This window comes from Macadamia integrifolia, chromosome 3, assembly GCF_013358625.1.
Source record: "Macadamia integrifolia cultivar HAES 741 chromosome 3, SCU_Mint_v3, whole genome shotgun sequence".
Taxonomy (NCBI): domain Eukaryota; kingdom Viridiplantae; phylum Streptophyta; class Magnoliopsida; order Proteales; family Proteaceae; genus Macadamia; species Macadamia integrifolia.
Window position 1 is genome coordinate 33,571,466 of NC_056559.1, and position 19,110 is coordinate 33,590,575.

The following is a 19,110-nucleotide window of genomic DNA, read 5'->3' on the forward strand; positions in this document are numbered from 1 at the left end:
CAAGCCAAATTTGAACCGAATCAATTTAGTTTAATTTTGTTCAATTAATTCGTCTCAACACTTGGTCCGATATTCAATTTCAATTACAAATTGACACCTTTAGACTGGGGAGGTGATCAACCCAGTCATGGGTGCGAATCAGCTACCCACAAGGTAACCACCCCCAATTCATCTCCCACCCTCCATTCCATTCTGACACCAAATCAGAGGTCTATCCAAGCATGAACCAGTTATAAATTAATTTCACACCCAATCAGTTACAGTCCAGACAAACCCAAATATCAAGACGAAGAAAAAGAAACCTTTGCTTACCAAAAAAAAAATTAGAGTCCAGATCAATTCTTGAGAACGTTCTTATTTGGGTCTATGAATCTCTTAATTGCAATGTTCTATGGACTTAATAGATTTCACATATCTATTACAGGCTCGCATAAAAGTATTCTCGCAAGGACCTGATCGAAACTCAAACTTGTACAAATCATATGTCATTTACATTCAAATCCAATCATCAAGAAAGAAAAATTTACTGGTCCCATGTACAAACCCAAACCCCAAGAAAGGAAAGAAAAGTGAATATCCTCGCCATTGAGAATGATACTCTCCCACATAAACCTCTAAAAATGATCTGCCAAGAGAGACTTATCGATCCTCTCATTGTGATATGACTTGCAGACGAAGTAAAACACAGACTGAACAACTAGCCCAAACAAAATCAGCAGCATCAGCAACAAGAACCTAACTATCCTACTCCCCAGACCCAACTTCTCCCCATACACCACCATCATATCAAACCCATATTGTATCAAGATATCTGCAACAATAAGCTTAAGGGAGATAGCATATGCAACCCTCTCCTTCCCTTCAATCAAGGCCTTGCTCTTGTTCATGGCCTGAGTACCCTTGAAATTGTGTAAGACGATGAAGCTCAAGCCCCATAGGAAAGTGGCCATGAGACTCTTCCGGACCTTGGGGAAGACAGTTATGGCCTTCTTGAAGGTCACTTCTTTGGTGGTGTAAATAGATGCGATAGAGTACACAACAGTGGAGGTGCAAAGGAGGGAGAAGATGATAAGGAAGACAAGGTAAGACGCTTCGAAGAGCAATAAAGAGATCCATTCTGAAGAGATTGGATCTAGGAGGAGTTGGTTTTTGATGATCTTGGAGAAGAGGAGATCACAGAGTTGGATGTGAGCTAGTAAGATGAAGGTGAGTGGAAGGATAAGTGAAAGGGTGATCTTGGTAAAGATTTTTGGCCATGAGAAGATGATCTTCAAGGATTCCTTGTAGATTCCGAACAAGCCCAGGAATTGGAGCTCCTCTGGTTCTCTATCCATGGCTCTTTGAATTGCTCTCAATTGAACTATTCAATTCTCTGGTTCTTGAGTTGACTCTCTGTTTCTTTGCTTTCCTTCAAAGAACCTCTGCACAGAAAGTCTGAAAGAGAATTCGTGGAATTGGTCAATATGAATTTTATTCCCTAAACTACCCTCGGTCTTCAAGTTAATTACCTAATGAAGTGGTATGCTTTGTGGGTAAAGAATCTAGAGACCAATGGGAATACTGATTCAGTGCATTTTGTAGTAATCACTTCTTGGCCTATCACCGTTATCATTTGGAAACGGTTTGGAATCTATGATGGTAATAAATAAGGGGCCGGAGATCTTAATTTGGAGAACGGCAACTGGCAAGACTTGTAGTGGTTGACCGGTTATTTCTCATTAACACGAACCTTCCAAGGAGGATAGGAAAGGTTCTTGTCTTGCGCGAGAGCAGATCAGGTCCATGGGTAAGAATGTAAAAAACGACCCTGGCCTGTGGTTTTAGAATCAATTTTCTCTCTCTTTATTTAATAGATCTTAATTCACAGATCAGAGACATACAAGAACATTCTCACACGTGAATCTGATCTGTTCATATCTTACATAGTCTTTTTAAAGGATAAAATTTCGCTGGTTATAAGTTGTAACTGCATCCCATACGTGGCAGCAGCTCAATAGAGTTCCTTATACACCCCTTTTTAGTGTGAAAAAATAAGAAATAAAACCCCACCTATATTATCCTTTTTGTTTTGAGAAATAAAATAAAGTAAAAGATTCCGATGTCTGACACTACAAGGTTCTGATGCCGGAAAATAATTCTCTGTTTTTCTCATCCATATTTTTCCTTGTTTTGCTATCTGCAGAATGCGACACGTGGACAACAAGGACCAACGATCAAGATTGGGTAATGATTATTACATCCGGTGCATTGGTCTTAAAGTTGTCCATGTGTCACATTCTGCAAGGAGCAAAACAAGGAAAAACAGGAGTGAGAAAAACAGAGGATTTTGATCTGAGACTCCAAATTATTGAAAGCTCCGATAAAAACTCTGCATTTCCTTGACATCCGCTATGACTACATCTCTTCATGCCACCATTGCTCCAGTTTTTGGGACAATACCTTTGTACACAGTCCCAAGCGCTCCATTTCCTATAATTATTTCCTTATTGAAGGACCTCGTTGCTAATTGCAGCTCCGGCTGTTACCACACCTGCAACCGCCTGGGCTGTTGCTTACAGAGCTGGTAATGGTAGGACAAGGATTTTCTGATTTTTCTAGTATTGAAAAGTTCGAAACTAAAGCAAGTGGTACCGGAGATGGAGGTGGGAGATCAGAAGCATTTGCCATTTCATAAAAAGGAAAAGGCATGGACGAATCAGACCCAGAATTAGAATTTAGAAGGAGAAGAAGAAGCGCTAAATTAAGAATTAAAGCTCCATCATTGAACACTATGAATCTCCGTACTTCCCTGAGTGGAACCAGAGAAACCCACAAACGTGAAATCGTTGACAATGCGATCCAAGTCGAGATGGAAGGACAAAAGGGGATCAGCCCGATGGAGATTGGATTGGGAGATGGAGATATTAAACAAGTGAGCAGAACCATCGTAATCGTAATCGAGCCAAGCATTCACGAGATCTCCGCTCTTAAGATCGACCCCGACGACACCCAAAATCACTCACCTGAGGAGAAACCATGACAGTTACATCCAAACCCACATGGTTGTTAATGTTCTTGAGGATACGGAGATGGAGAAGAACGCTGGAGAACTGTTGTCAGTCTACCGGAATGTGATGGGCTCACTGTAAAAAACCTTGACAGAGCCGAAATAAGGGACGCCTCGATCATGGATAGCGTTCGGTTAGGTTGGGTTTTTTTATTTTTTTAAACACTAAAAGGAGTGTATACGTAACTCTATTGAGCTGCTGCCACGTATGGGTTGCGGCTGCAGCGAAATTTTATTTCTTTTTGAAAGCGTTGAAAAGGAAAAGTGTAAGATATAACTACTCTTTGCCAATGAAATTACTGAAATAACCCTCTCCTCTCCTTAACTATGACAAAATATCAAGTTCTTGCTATACGTTTTTTTTAAAATATCACTACCCTCCCCCCTAAAGATTCTATATATTTTATCTTTTACTGGAACGCCATTTCTGTGAAGCTCCAAAAACCCTGTTATTTGAAAGCGAAATCGTCATTGACATTTTCCACCAAAAAAATTTCCTCATTAACAATTATGGATGGATTTGGTCCATTGATTTCATTCCATGGTTCCATTCCACGGTCTCCACTTGCAATTTTGAATTTGAATAGACTTCAAGTATTGCATGACTTCACGTGTGGTTCGAATTTAGCATTCAAAGGTTCATCATATGCAGATTTGGATGAATCATGAGCATAGTTAACAAATTTGATTCCGTTTTCATAATTTAATAATTTGATCAAAAAATGGGCAAAATAAAAATCAAGTTTAGGTTCATATTCAAATTTGAGTTCAAGAATTATTCGTTGACCTATTAAAAATTGATGTTCATTTTTAATATTTGGAAATAAGAATTTCATTTTTAATATTTCAGAAGAAGAACTCTACTTAGTTGTGTGGCCTCTGCACCAATATAGGGCCAATGAGGGAGTATATAAGGACATCAACAAAGATGAGTTTTTTATATTTTTACAGTGGTGGGGTTGTCATTTCGCTTAGATACTATCTTATTCAATGTTTGGTCTTAAAAAAAATTACGAAATTTAATTGAAAATCATTTCCCAAATTTAATCATGTTTTAGTAAAAGAATTTATCTACCAAAGAACTTATAAGATGGTAAAAGAATTCAGAATTTTCATGCACCCCATGCCCCACCAAAAGAAAAAAAATAGAGACAAGCACAATTGGGGTTTAAGGCATCAAACGAAAAGCTTCTATAAAGCCATTCAAATTCAAAACATATGCAGCCTATAGGAAGAACTTGAGAAATATTCTGAATAGGGGTAAAAGTCAACCTTTGCCTTGTGTGCTTGGGGTAATTGCTAATGAAGTTGGCTTCTCTATGATAGAAATCTAGAAGAATTGGATTTGATCTCTCCCCACTGCAACTATAGATATGATTAGGAGTCTTGCAGTAGGAACTTTGATGGTCTCGCCTCCTAGATCCAATCTCTTTAGAATGGATCTCTGTATTGCTCTTCGAAGCAACTAACCTTGTCTTCCTTATCATCTTCTCCCTCCTCTCCACCTCCACTGTTTTGTACCCTATCGCATTTATTTACACCACCAAAGAAGTGACCTTCAAGAAAGCCATGATTGTCTTCCCCAAGGTCTGGAAGCGCCTCATGTCCACTTTCCTATGGGGCATCAGCTTCATCGTCTTATACAATGTTTCAGTGGTGGGTTTCTTAGTACTTACCTATATCCCCTTCTGTGTTGGTCCTACAATGGGGTCGTTCTTATTAATATTGTGTGGCAATGTCTCTGGATACCTAATAAATAGGGTAGTTTGCTTTAAGTTAAACTAATAATATCACCATCACCAATAATAATCAGGACAATCAGGGTTAGGCTTAGGACAGATTAAAGTCGTGCTGTGTTTTCTATGCCTCAAGCCTGGTCTGGCCCAACCCCACATAGGGTTGGGTTGACCCTCATAGTTGGGTTAGACAGGATTAGGGCTCATGATGGGTTCGAATTATTAGGGTAAACTTACACTCCTACTGACATCTCTAGCAGCTAAATTGTCATTTATCCTCATGAAATGCACCGGCATCCTTAGCAACTAAATTGTCATTAATTCTATTGAGATGCACTAGTTAATTATCTGGTGATCCTTCCTTTTCTTGCAACCACAATATCCTTGATTCTTTTGAACTACACTAATGATATTTTATATCTAACACATGCACCCTACTCTTGATTGGGCTCGGCCCGGGTACAACCATTTTGGTTTGCCTTAAAGGTCGTTGCCAATCATAGATAGGTTTTACATTTTGATGAATGGTTTTCCACTATCAGATTGGAATATGAGAAATTACTCTCTGACTAGGATTTTTCAATCTGATTCCAATCTGAAGGTTGATAAACAGTTCCTCACATGAGGGAAGCATCACTATCCCCTTCTCTTTTGAGCCTGGAGTAGCTCCACATGCATGAAGGCTTCAGGTAGAATGTTGATGATGACAAGGGTTCTTTTGTTTTCACAAATACCCTCTCATGCGAAGGAAAAATGACACATACCGTCAATAAGCTTTTGGGTTCCTCACATCTAGTGGAGGGTCTAAGATTAGAGTGTGGATCAGGTTCCCGTACAAGAATTATTTTATACAGACTGATTCACACAGCAGATGGAATCCATCATAGAGTTGTTTGTTTGATAGATTCCATCTATGTGGATCAGCCCTGTATAAGAATGGTTCTAATATAAGGACTTGGTCATTAGATCATGACCAAGGAAAAGATTTGTCCTCGATAAACTATAAGGAAAACACTACAACAAATAGAAAAAAAAAAGTGAAAACCCTACAACAAAAAAGGCTTATAATTGCGGAAAAGATTTTCTTTTCCTTTCCAATACTTCCATACGTTGCAAGTGAAGAACCCCACTCGGACTCAAATCCCTTTCAGAGAGAAGGAACTAGTCAACCACCGCCAGTCTTGCCACCTCTCGAAGAAAAGAATATCAAGTTTGAAGATCGAGGGTAGTGTAAGAATTCTATTAGAAGAGACAATAAGCCATTTTTGAGGAGCTCAGAGCAGAGATTCAACTCAAGAACCCTAGAATTGAATGAGCAAAGAGAGATGGACAAAGAACCAGAGGAGCTCCAATTCCTGGGCTTATTCGGAATCTACAAGGAATCCATCAAAATCATCTTCTCATGGCAAAAAATCTTCAGCAAAATCACCTTTGCACTTATCCTCCCACTCACCTTTTTCTTCCTAGCTCACAACCAAGTCTCTGAGTTCATGTTCTCTAATATCATCCACAACCATCGCCTCCGCGATACAACCTCGTCGGAATTGTTAGTTTTCTTCCTCTTCGAGGCGGCTTACCTTGTCTTTCTTCTCATGTTCTCCCTTCTCTCCACCTCCTCTATCGTGTACCCTATCGCTTCTATTTACACATCCAAAGAAGTGATCACCTTCAAGAAGGTCATGATGGTCGTCCCCAAGATTTGGAAGCGTCTCATGGCCAATGTTGTCGATGTGGTTTTCTTAGTACTTCTTATCTCCCTTGTTCTTGGTTCTCTTGAAACCACCTCTAGGTCAGCACTTTTCATTGTTCTTCTCGTACTCTACATAACTGGAGTTGTTTATATGGGCATCGTGTGGCAATTGGCTTCAGTGATATCTGTTTTAGAAGATTTGAAGGGTATTAAGGCCATGATCAAGAGCAAGGCATTGATTAAGGGTAAGGTGATGGTTGCCTGTGCGATTTTCATTAATCTTAGTATCATGTTTTCATTAATAGAGTTTGTGTTTGAGACGATGGTAGTGCATGGGGAGAAGTTGGGGATGGGGATGTGGATTAGGGTTTTGTGTGGGATAGTTTGCTTCTTGTTGGTGATGCAACTGTTTCTGTTTGGGCTGGTTGTTCAGCCTGTGTTTTACGTTGTCTGCAAATCGTATCACCATGAGATCATCAATAAGTCTCTCTTGGCAGATCATCTCCAGGTTTTATGTGGGAGAGTATGCCCATATCAACGGCAACAGGATAATCAATTGGAGCAATATGATGTGTGAAAATATTCTTTTCCTCTTGATGTTTGGTTTTGTATATGATGTGTAAGATGATCATTTTTTTTTTTTAAATGTCTGGGTTTTTTTACTGTATTTGATTATTGAAAAAAAAAAGGGTTTGTCTGACTGTAACCGACAATTTGATTTGTGTGAAAATTTCACCAGTAGTCATGTATAATATCACGTATAGTAAAGCAATATTTACCCAAAAAAAAAGAAGTATAGTAAAGCAGTAAAAAGACATCATAATCTAGTTTACTAGTCTTACTAACTAGTCATGTATACTACCATGCCTTTTAAAGCAGCAAAAAAAAAAAAAAAAAAAACCCCTAATCTTGGGGGTGTTTTCTTTTTCTTTCACTAAAAAATTATTTGTATTAGAAAAGAAAAAGAAAAAAAAAAAAAAAGAAAAGACACAAAAAAATATGGCTAAATTCCGAACATAGCTACAAAGGAAAAATCTTTCCTAAACAGACTAACCCACATTCGGCATTCCAAATTTGCATTGGATCTGAGGTTTCGAACTTTACTGTAGATTTTGCAAGGAAGTCAGTTATATATTGGATTCACTTCATGATAACAATGAGTTATCTTCCATTCTGTAGAGTTCAGATATGGGATACTGCTCACACATATCTGGGAGTTGTCCCTTTTAAGAATGAGAGTCACCACAACCACTGAGTCACACTTGATTTGTAATTTCATCACTCCTTGTCATTTTGCTTGTTCCACCATATACCTATCAAAGTCATAAATTCCGCTTCAAAATTTGTCTTAACAACAAGGTATTCTTTGAAATACGTAACCACTACAACCAACCCTAATCTAGGTTACTAGGTTGAAAATTATGTAAATTATACCAGGCATGTCAAGGTCCATGAAATAAAATTACTAAAATAAATATTCGTTTCTCATCAGTAGTTTAGAAACTTGGAAATACCTCAATCAAGGGTCAACGGCAAAAGATTTCATTTTGGGGCCTCCTGTTGGTTGGATAGATCTTGTTCAAAAATGAGCATGATTTCTAGTATTTGAGGGTCTCGAATACTTATTTTTTATGAAGAGTCCAATCACACTGACTGGCCATCAATCAGACTCTTACATAAAAATATCCCATTTAGAGGATCGAGATTGATCAACAAAAATGACAGTTGTATATTTTTATCAGAAATTAATTTTAATGTCATAAAGGCATAAAATAGAATATTTAAATATTTAAAAATCTACTTGGCTGCGTAAGGATGTAAAAGAAAAAAAAATTCAAAAATTATTTAAAATAAATGTTGACATCATAAGTTTATAACGACATAAAAAGGCATTTTATAAAAGATAGAAAAGATAATTACTCATTTAAATACTAATTGATATAATTAAAATAATTAATCTAAATAAGTAAAAAAGAGGAGAAAATTTAATATCTGTTTTGGCCAAAGAGGCCTCTTAGACTCAATGCTTGCAGTGTTTCAACGTCCCATTGATGTAGCAGCGACACTCTGAGCCCGTGGGACATTTTTGGTATTTACCTATTTTGCGACTTTCTAGATTTTTTTTTTTTTTTTTCTTTATAATTTTTCTCCTGAAATACTAAACTTTGGGAAATTTATACTGGTTTTTCAAAGAAGGGCGCCTATTTATAATAAATTTTAGGACCCAAGAGGTAATCTGATCAATTTGTTACAATTCATAGATCAAAGATCTTCAACAAATGTTAGATTAGAGAAATCTGATCTGTAAACTATGTAGGGTCTATTGGAGTAACTACATGTAAAATATGGTCCTAAAAGTTTAAAAGTAAACAATTTGTAGAGCCGAAACGCTTTTATAACTCACACACATGACACGCCCAAGTACGATGGAACTATCCGAGAGATCATTCTCTGCAATGAGTGTGGTGGTGCGGTGAAAGTATTGGATGGCTGAGAGCATCCGAACATTCATCCCCAGGTCCTCTCAATCATTCGATTCTCACTGAACCACCGCACTCACTGCAAAGGATTTTTACGCGGAACTATCCATCACCTAATGTGATGCTTGCTCATAAAAGATTAATCAATGGAATTAAGCTCTGGTTCTACAACAATGAGGAAGTACTAATGTCAATTTGGATCAGATATGCAATTCTATATATCTGGTGATCCTTCCTTGCCTAGCAACACATTGTCATTTTTTTTTTCTGGTACTAAAACTTGCCTACCATGGACCAAGACAATAGCCCACAAGGGGCCAACACTTATTAATTATGTGGTGATCCATCCTTGTCTGGCAACTACATTGTCATTAAATATTGCACTAATTAATCTATCCATATTGACAACTAGCTTGTTAAAAGTAAAGTGTGGATCAGGTTCTCATATGAGAATCATTTTTGTATGGATTGATCCACCATAGAATTGGTTGTTGGGTGAATTTCATATGTGCGGATCAGCCTAAGTCCTAGGCTCTGTATGGAACTATAAATACGAGTTAATATCAGTTGGATTAGATCGATATGGTATCAACCTTCACTTATCTTTAATCCTGACCTTTTCAATCCCAATACACAAATATGGTGACAGTGACTGGATTAGAAGGTTCGCATTAATGAGAAGGAACTGGGCAACCACTACCAATCTATTGAATTGACAATAAGCCATTTTCAGGAATCAGAGCTCAATAACCAGAGAATTGAATAGTTCCAAGTGTGAGCAAAGAGATGGATAGAGAACCAGAGGAGTTCCAATTCATGGGTTTGATCGGAATCTACAAGGAATCCTTCAAGATTATCTTCAAATGGCGAAAACTCTTCAGCAAGATCACCCTTGCGCTTATCCTCCCACTCACCTTCATCTTCCTAGCTCACACCCAAGTCTCTGAGCTCATCTTCTCCAAGATCAACCACAAGTACCATCACCTCCACGATTCAACCTTGTCGGAATTGATCGCTTTCTTTCTCTTCGAGGCAGCTTACCTTGTCATTCTTCTCATGTTCTCCCTTCCCTCCACCTCCGCTGTTGTGTACCCTATAGCTTCTATTTACACTGCCAAAGAAGTGACCTTCAAGAAGGTCATGACCTTCGTCCCCAAGGTTTGGAAGCGCCTCATGATCACCTTCCTATGGAGCTTCATCATCCTCTTCTTATACAATGTTGTGGAGGTGGTTTTCTTAGTACTTATTATCTTATTCGTTCCTGGTTCCACGGTGAGGTCAGCACTTCTCATTGTTCTTCTCGTTCTCTACTCAAGTGGAGTTGTTTATATTAGTATTGTGTGGGAATTGGCTTCAGTGATAACTGTTTTAGAAGATTTAAAGGGTATTAAGGCCATGATTAAGAGCAAGGAATTGATTAAAGGCAAGATGATGGTTGCGTGTTTGATCTTTGTTAATCTTAGTATCGTGTTTTCATTAGTTGATTCTGTGTTTGAGACGATGGTGGTGCATGGGGAGAAGTTGGGGATGGAGATGTGGATTAGGGTTTTGTGTGGGATAGTTTGCTTCTTGTTGCTTATGCAGTTGTTTTTGTTTGGGTTGGTTGTTCAGTCTGTGTTTTACTTTGTCTGCAAATCGTATCACCATGAGAGTGTCGATAAGTCTCTCTTGGCAGATCATCTCGAGGTTTTATGTGGGAGAGTAAGTCCCTATCAAAGGCCACAGGATATTCAATTGGAGCAATATGATGTGTGAAAGTTTTCTTTTCCTCTTGATGTGGTTTTTATTTTTATTTTTTATTTTTAGGTTTGTCTAAGTTTCTGTTTGGTTTGATTTCTATTTGTATTTATTATCTATTTTTTGTGAAATCATTTGTGATAATTAATTAAAAACTAAAAATAATATTCGTTTGGTTAATATTTATATAATAGATTGTGTAATTAAAAATAAGTTTGATATGCCTATTTGTAGAATATATTATAGGAAAAAGAATTGTGTGCCTACGCCTAGACACAAGCGGGCGTTCACATTCTGGTGTTACATCTTCTGATTGTTTTACTACTTCATAGGATTTCGATTTCTTCTATTTTGTTCAACAGGTGAGTTGGGTCTCTTCTAGAGAGAGAGAGAGAGAGAGAGAGAGAGAGGATATCAATTTGGCTTCTTCTTCTCTTCTTTAGTTCTTCCGAAACTTTATGGAATCACTTTGTAAGTCTTTTCTTTCTTTTTGAATCCTGTGGCCAGGATCATACTGTGATACAAAACAGAGATGTTGTTGCCCAGTGATAGGGAAGTCTGCTTCAGATTTCAGAATTCATGGGCTTTGGCCCAATTACAAGGATGGATCGTATCCATCCAATTGTGATCCCATTAACTCCTTGGATGCATCAGCAACACTCTTTCTTCAGCTTTCTGGTTCCCTGTATTTTCCTCCTAATTTTTCAATCTACTAATTATAGTAGATTTAAGATGTGAAAGCTGTTGCCCATCTGTGGGTTGCCCAGATGGTTAGGATAAATTGGAGAACGTGCAGATAAACGTACGGTTTTAGGTTTGATTCTCTATCTATGTATCTGCGATTTAAGTGGAGAATGTGGTGATAGGCTAGCCCCTTAATCAAGGTTAACGAAAAAAAAAAAAGAACTATATAGCACATGCTTATTAAAAACTAGCAGACAAATCAAAGGTAGATGATGAGTGATGGACATGATTAAATTAGGGCCCATAATTGGCAACCTAAACAATTACACATGGTGTCCTAGACTCCCAGTTAGGTCTAACGGTTCGGATTTTATTTTTTTTGGGGGTGCTAAAGTTCAGTAAAGTATATTAATGAAAAATAATTAGTGATGAACATTAAAGTTCAGGAATACACCGACTAATGTAAAATACAAATTAAAACCTAGGACACATTACCATCAACAAGGAGAAAGAGGTTCTGTTTTTAAGGGATTTAATGGCCCAATGGTTGCTTTGGTCATAGGTTCAAGTCTACTTGAGTGCAAGGTACAGTGTTTTAAGTCTTTGCTATTAAAAAATATAAAAAGGAGAGAAGGAGGAATTCAAATAATTGGACAGAGGTCGGATGGACATGAAAGATATCGAGGGTATGGTGTTGCCTCTACTATTGACACTCAGAGGTTGTATTTTTTTACCACTTATTCCTCAAAAGAAAATAATATCAACTAAAATAATTTATAATTATGAGACTTTCTCATTGATATTCCTTAATATATCAAATAATTTGTAAATTTATTTATTTATTTTTATTTTAGTATAACATTTTTTTTTTAAATAAGAGTAGACCCTATAATTTCACATGTATACTTTTAAAATATGTATGAAAATGATAGCTTTTGACAGTAATAAACCATTTTTGAAACACCTTTATTACTTTTGATTTTATTTATTTATTTCTTTTTTGGAATAAGACCAAGGAAATCATAAGAAAGTATCAAGTTTTAAATAAAATCTACAATCACATATTTAGTAGACAAGAAGCCGATATAATGTTTAGAGGAGAGGTTATACAAACAATCGTTGAATGAGAGTGAAGAGGTTGATCATATACACAATTGTCGGATAAGAATAAGGAAAATGTATCGTAAATTTTCATCTTTCATCCAATAATTATGTACATAAACGTGCATCATACATGATTGTGCACAAAACCTTCTACTGTTTTAGATAGAAGCTTTGCACTTTTAAAAGGGAAAAAGTTTTGTGCATGTGATGCACAACCATGCCCCTATTAGGAGATGTCTCTTGCGTGTCGCTTTTGGAATAAAGAAAGTGAGTCCTTTTACAGAAAAGACACCTCATGCATATCAAAATAGTGTTTTACGAAAAGAGATATTGCAACTCAAAAAGGTTTAAACTACAAAAGACAAAAGGCAAAAGGCTAAAGGTTTTAAGTCGATGTTTTCCTTTGCTCATATTCCCTCCCCATTCGGGGTGAAACAAGCCGGCTTGGGTTGGGTTTCTTAAAATCCTAACCCAATTCTAGCTCAATCTAATCCTAACTCAATCTTAATGGGTTCATGCTTAGGTCCAACCCTACAGGGCTCAGGGTTGGGCCCGGTTGGGTCGGGTTAACCCTAGCTAATTTTCTTAGTGGAATCATATTCCGATAAGTACGATTCAATTTCGATTTTAGTTCCAATTCCAATTCCAATTCTTCAAATCACTCAGCTACCTTCAAACTCTGAAAAACATTGACCGTAACTGATCCTTCGCCCCCTAAATTCCTCAAAGTGCTGGCATATGCTAAGAGTCTAAAGAGAAAGAGTCCCTTCTACTAATGAAGTTCTCTTGTCGATTTTTCAAAAGCTTAGGAAAGCTTTCTTATAGTTTTAGTTATTTTCTTCATTCATACAACATGATGTAATGACATTATGGCCTGAGTTAAATATTGGCCACAATGGAAGTCCATGTGGGCCAAACCTAATCCAAAATATTAGGCAGGTGAAGTTGTTTCTTGTCAATATGTGCAATGTTCCGGTGAAAAAAAAAAAAAAAAAAAACTTAACATTTTCCATTCTAAATTTCAATAATTCCATTTATTACAATAGAGAACTCAAAAGTAAATGCAAATTCCAATGTAAGATACAAACAAGACATGTTCTTTATAGATGGGTTTTTTCTTTGGCTTTGTACTCTTTTTTTGCTATATTGTTCTCTATCATATTCTTGTTACACAAAAACTCAATAACAACAACTCCCTTGGCTGGGAGAGACACATGCATTCTACAAAGCACAATAATGATTAGGGTTAGATTCAGGGCGGGTTAGGGTCGAGCTGGGTTTTCTATGCCTCAACCCAGACCCGGCCCAACCCACACAAGGTTGGGTCGGGTTGGGCTGGGTTGGCCCTCATAGTCGGGTTAAACAGGGTTCGGGTGAGTTCAGATCGTCAGGGCTAAACTTACACTCCTACTACCTGTCATGGTTTCAAGTATCGGCCATGTATTGGTCGTATCATCGGTATCACTTAAGACTAATCCCTGAATTTTGATCTATCTGAATCGGTGTTCTGTATCATTTCATGGATTAAATGATAAAAAATAATATTTTAAGAAAAGCAAGGGTAAAATAGACCAATAACCATCGATCCTGATACCATCCCCTAAATCCTTGCTACCTATTCACAAAAAGTAGTCTTATAAACAAAATCTCATCGTGCTATCAACTAGCAAGGTGTTACTTCACGAGATAAAGTAAACTTCGGAAATTGTTTACAAGTCTCATAGCACTATGGAAGGGATGCTAGAGGTTATCAACTAGTTCAACCTCTTCCCCTTGGCTAATGTGGGACTAAAGAGATACCCCCTCTCAATGCCTCTCCCATGTCTTGCCATATCTTTTGGGCTTAACGAATTTGGACCACGTCTTAAGTGTGGCAAGGCAGTCATTTCCCCTTTCCCCATGTGTCTAGGAGTAGGCACAACCCCAACACATGAATCCCGGATGGTCTCATCTAAGAGAACCAAAACAGGGATCAGAGTGAAGAGAGCTGAAGGACGATTAATTGTTTCCCGATGCCTAAAACCATGCAATAGTATCTCTTCCCTGTTCTCCGATAAATCAACCGGAAGAGTAGAAGAATTAGGAACAAGGTTTCCGATGCCAACCCGGAACGTTATCGAATTGTTCAGGATTGAACGAATTTAATCATTAAAAGAAAGGTTTTTCGGTCTTTTCACCCTTAAATTGTACCAATGGATCGGTTATACATATTTAAACAAAAAATTACTATCTTCTTACCCTAGGATCGTACCAGTGCATGACCGATGCCAATCCAAGCGACTTCGCCGATACGAGGATTTTTGAAACTATGTCGTGTAGTGAATATGGCTTACCTACTCTTCCCTTCCACCTCCACCTCCACCTCGTCCACCACCACCACCACCACAGGGACAGGCTTTACAGTTCGTTTTTCCCAAGTCAGAAATGACATTAGGCCTACACCACCTGATCGGGTAATACAGTAACATGTTACAGTCCGCCCTGCTAAACCATTTTCGATTTGTGTAATTTCTTTTTCCTTTTTTAGAAAAAAGGATTTTGGGTGGGAAAGGTAAGGTAAGGTGGAGGTGGAGGTGGAGGTGGAGGTGGAGGTGGGGGTGGGGGTGGGGGAGGGTGGTCCCTTCTCATTGACTCCAATTGGTCCTTGCACATGCATAGAAACCACACTCCTTAAGAGTGAATCAGGTTCACGTACAAAAACAATCTCATACATTCTTGGTTCGTGAATTTAAAATCTACTCTCTCTCTCTTCATTTAATAGTTTCCAAATCCATGGATCAAGGACGCACGAAGAACAATCCCGTAAGTGAACCTGATCCGAATTTCAAACCCCATCCCCCCCTAATATCAATTTTCCTTATCTTATTAAATGGTTCATTCCACAAATCCTCTTGAATAGAAGAGACATACAATATTCCATTATCAGGGGCTCAGAGCAGAGACAACTCAATGGAGAGGAGCAAATTAAGCGTTATCAATGTAGGATCAGAAGAGGAGCTCCAATTCATGCTGAGATTGTTCGTCGAAATCCACAAGATATCATAAGAAGATGTCAAGTTGTAAATGATACCTACAGTCCCTTATTTAATAGTAAAAAAGTTGACAAAATGCTTTGTAGAGAGGTTTTGTGCATGTTGCACCACCTGCACATAGCCATTGAATGGAGATGAAGGAGATGCATTACAGACCCCTATTTTCCATTCAACGACTGTCTGCACGAACATGCATAAAATCTTGTCACTTTGAAAGAGGTTTTGTACTTAAAAAGGAAAAAGATTTTGAAAAAATATATATAAAGAACACTACCGGCTTACCCACACACAATGAGATCGAAGTGGAACCACGAATTCATACTGAGCATTCTTTTTCCCAAAAAATTGAGTCTTTCTACGAAAAGACATCCAATGCAATTCAAAAACTTAGGACCTACCCTGAGGAGTCTTTAATGAAAACAGACATTAATTGCAACTCTCTTTTATTTTTTATTTTATGGAAAATTTATAATGCCACCCCTAGAGAATGTCAATATTATAGGAACACCTCCTCTCTTTTACCAAATTAGACTCAGACCCCTTACTATCAGTTTCCATTAAATAAGGATTTGAATAAAACAAATAATAAATCATATTTGTTTCACCGCTTAAGGAGGTAGGGAACCAGTCGGCGACCTAGAATTGGCCATCCCAACGTCAACGAAATGAAACCCTAGAGCAAGGTACCAAGAAAAGGGGGAGAGGAATAGACTTAACTAAGAACAGAAAACTAGAATCAGAAACGGGAGAGAGAGATCGAATCTGAAGCCCTCTCCAATTCCTTGCAATTCTTAGTGCAGGTGTGTGGAAAATAAAGGACTTGAGTACTCAGGAGGTTGTCTTGAGAGAACCACATTTGAGGATATGGATATTGCGGTCTAGGCACACTTGAATGGATGGAAGTTCATCTTCCTCAATGATGTTAGGGCGCTCTATGAATTACCAGTCTGCAAAATCCATCTTTAAGCATGTGTAACATCTTTGAATAAATGAGATTCAAGAATCTATTGGAAAGAGGTAAAATGCATAAAATTGGAACAGAAGGGATACAAAATCTAAAGTTTAAGACACCTGAAACTAGGTTATTGCACATATTGTGATGGATCGATCACCGGAATGGATCTCTGAAAAATGAATCTCTGCGAATACGAAGGAGAAGAAGAAAGTAACAAATATAATTACCGAGAAGAGGCGAGAGTGGTTACTCCATTTTAAGCTACGCAGTCAAATTGCATGATGGCCCTACCTCATGCTTCAGAGTATGTCAGTCTCCCTCACTCAGTTCCATTGACGCTTCTCAAAATACCAAAGGTGAGAAATAAGTTCCACCTTTCATCTGCTCTACTTGTGTTTTTGTTTCAGTTGGCACTTTATGGGAAAATTAAATCTTTAGGAGTGAATGAGGTTTTTGCAGAGAGATGCTGAAGAGCTTTTTTCTTTTTCTTTTTCTTTTTTTTTTTTTTCCTCTCTGTTTTATGGGTTGTTTGCAATGTCTTTCTGGTTTTGGAACTAATCCATTGAAAGAATCTAAGACAGAGAAACCTAAAATTGGAGAAGAAAAAAACGGATTCACAGGTTAAACACATAGAGAGAGAGTTCCTATTGATTGCCGTTGTCGCCGGTGCCGCTGCCTCCACCATCGTGAGTTCGTGCTGATCGCCGCTGTCACCAATGCTGCTGCCCACCACCTCTGTGAGTTCGTGCTAATTGCCGTTGTCGCCGCCCTCCACCGCTGTGAGTTCGTGCTGATCGCCGTTGTTGCCGACGCCGCTGCCACCGCTGCTATGATCAATAGTGCTTGATTTGGGAGAAAGGTATAGGAACTATCGATTTGAGGATGAGACTCATTACATGGGCCTTTTAGGGACTCACATTTAGTAAAGGCATTTTGGTATTTAAAATAAAATATAGTAGTTGATATCAGCATATAAGGTATATTCCTTAATGGAGACTGAAAGTAGGGGTTTAAGTCTAATTTGGTGAAAGAGAGGGGGTGTTCCTACAATACTGGCATTCTCCAAGAGGTGACGCTGTAAATTACCCTTATTTTATTGCAACTCAAAGGGCTTTAAATACTGCAACTCTATCTTAAGTCTCAATGTTTTCCTTTCCTTAGATTCCTCACTATTCACAAAGTTTAACGTGTTTCAAAATCCAAATTCTTTTATAAAGTCAAAAGGCATTTTTTAATGAGTTGTACTTTATCAAGAGGTGTTTTGACAGCAAAAGGAATTTTCCTCTTTTCCTCTCTCTCTCTCCATCTCAATTGCAAAGACTATTTAAAGGAGAGACAAGAAGACCCAGAGACTCCTCAACTCAAGAACCAGAGAATTGAAGAGTGTTCCAAGTACAAGCACAGAGAGAAATGGATAGAAAACCAGAGGAGGAGCTCCATTTTCTGCTGGGCTTGTTTGGAATCCACAAGGAATCATCATCCTTCAAGATCATCTTCTCATGGCCAAAACTCTTCTCCAAGATCACCCTTATATTTGTCCTCCCACCCACCTTCATCTTACTAGCTCACTCCCTACTCTCTGAGATCAATCAAATATTCTCGTTGGAATATGTCACTTCCTTGCTCCTCAAGGTGGCTTACCTCTTTCCTTATCATCTTCTCCATTTTCTTCACCTCTGCAGTGGTGTACTCCATTGCTAGCTCTTCTATCTACACCAAAGAGAAAGAACTGACCTTCAAGAAGGCCATCATGACCGTCGTCCCTAAGGTTTGGAAGCACCTCATGGACACATTCCTATGGAGCTTCATCGATGACTCCATTTACAATGTTGTTGTGGTGGTTCTCTTGGTACTTACTCCCTCCGCTGTCAATCCTGGAACCAACGCCGGGACAGCACTTCTGTCCCTTCTTCTCGTCCCCTACCTGGGTGGGGTTGTTTATATCAATATTGTGTGGCAATTGGCTTTGGTGATTTATGTTTTAGAAGATTTCAATGGTATTGAGGCCTTGACCAAGAGCGACGCCTTGATTAAGGGGATGAAGGTTGTGTATAAGATCATCCTTAATCTGGTTATCCTATTTATATTGATACAGCACACTGTTTGGGTTTGAGAAGATGGTCCTATTCAAGCTGGTGGAAAAACAACTGTCTAGCATAGTTGGTGAGCTGTGGTGCACTGAAAGCCCATGGCTCACCGGGAGGTGTCGAGTTCGAACCTTTTGACTGTTATCTGTTTTTTACTTTTGTCTACAAGTTTCAAAAATTAATTTATAGGGTGATATGATACATTCAATGGAAATTGAAGTCAAGTTGGTGTATCATCTTTGGCTATGTTTCCACCTTCCCCTATTTTTTTGATTTTTTAGTTCTTTCAATTAGGGACTTCCCTTGGATGTTGCCCATGTTTGTTCCATTTCAAGGCTTTGATGATATTGAATAAGCGTTACTAATTAGCTTCAATTTTGTGAAGTGTGAAGAACTAGGGAATATGGTTTGACATCATCCATGCTAGTTGATTATTTCCTCAGGTAAAGAAATACAGAATTCTGAAACGAGGTTCAAACCAATCAAGTTAAAATACACTTGCTTCGTTTCATTCGAGGGTAGGGGTTTTCTGGTCTACACAGACCATGTAATGCTACCC

General features: G+C 38.2%; 4 protein-coding genes across 4 annotated transcripts; 3 read left to right on the plus strand and 1 right to left on the minus strand.

The window, feature by feature from the left end:
• Positions 1–614: 614 nt before the first annotated feature.
• On the minus strand, positions 615–1,334 carry LOC122074383. The gene has a single exon (XM_042639208.1). It carries the CDS (start codon positions 1,332–1,334, stop codon positions 615–617), a length of 720 nt encoding a protein of 239 aa, XP_042495142.1.
• A 5,130-nt stretch (positions 1,335–6,464) lies between these two features.
• Positions 6,465–7,049, plus strand: LOC122074384. The gene has a single exon (XM_042639209.1). It carries the CDS (start codon positions 6,465–6,467, stop codon positions 7,047–7,049), a length of 585 nt encoding a protein of 194 aa, XP_042495143.1.
• Positions 7,050–9,665: 2,616 nt separating this feature from the next.
• On the plus strand, positions 9,666–11,087 carry LOC122074845. Its single transcript, XM_042639813.1, has 2 exons — positions 9,666–10,229; positions 11,052–11,087. Exons 1-2 carry the CDS (start codon positions 9,739–9,741, stop codon positions 11,053–11,055), a joined length of 495 nt encoding a protein of 164 aa, XP_042495747.1. The 5' UTR covers positions 9,666–9,738; the 3' UTR covers positions 11,056–11,087.
• Positions 11,088–18,073: 6,986 nt separating this feature from the next.
• On the plus strand, positions 18,074–18,577 carry LOC122074385. Its single transcript, XM_042639210.1, has one exon. The coding sequence runs from the start codon at positions 18,074–18,076 to the stop codon at positions 18,575–18,577; it is 504 nt and encodes a 167-aa protein (XP_042495144.1).
• Positions 18,578–19,110: the final 533 nt, after the last annotated feature.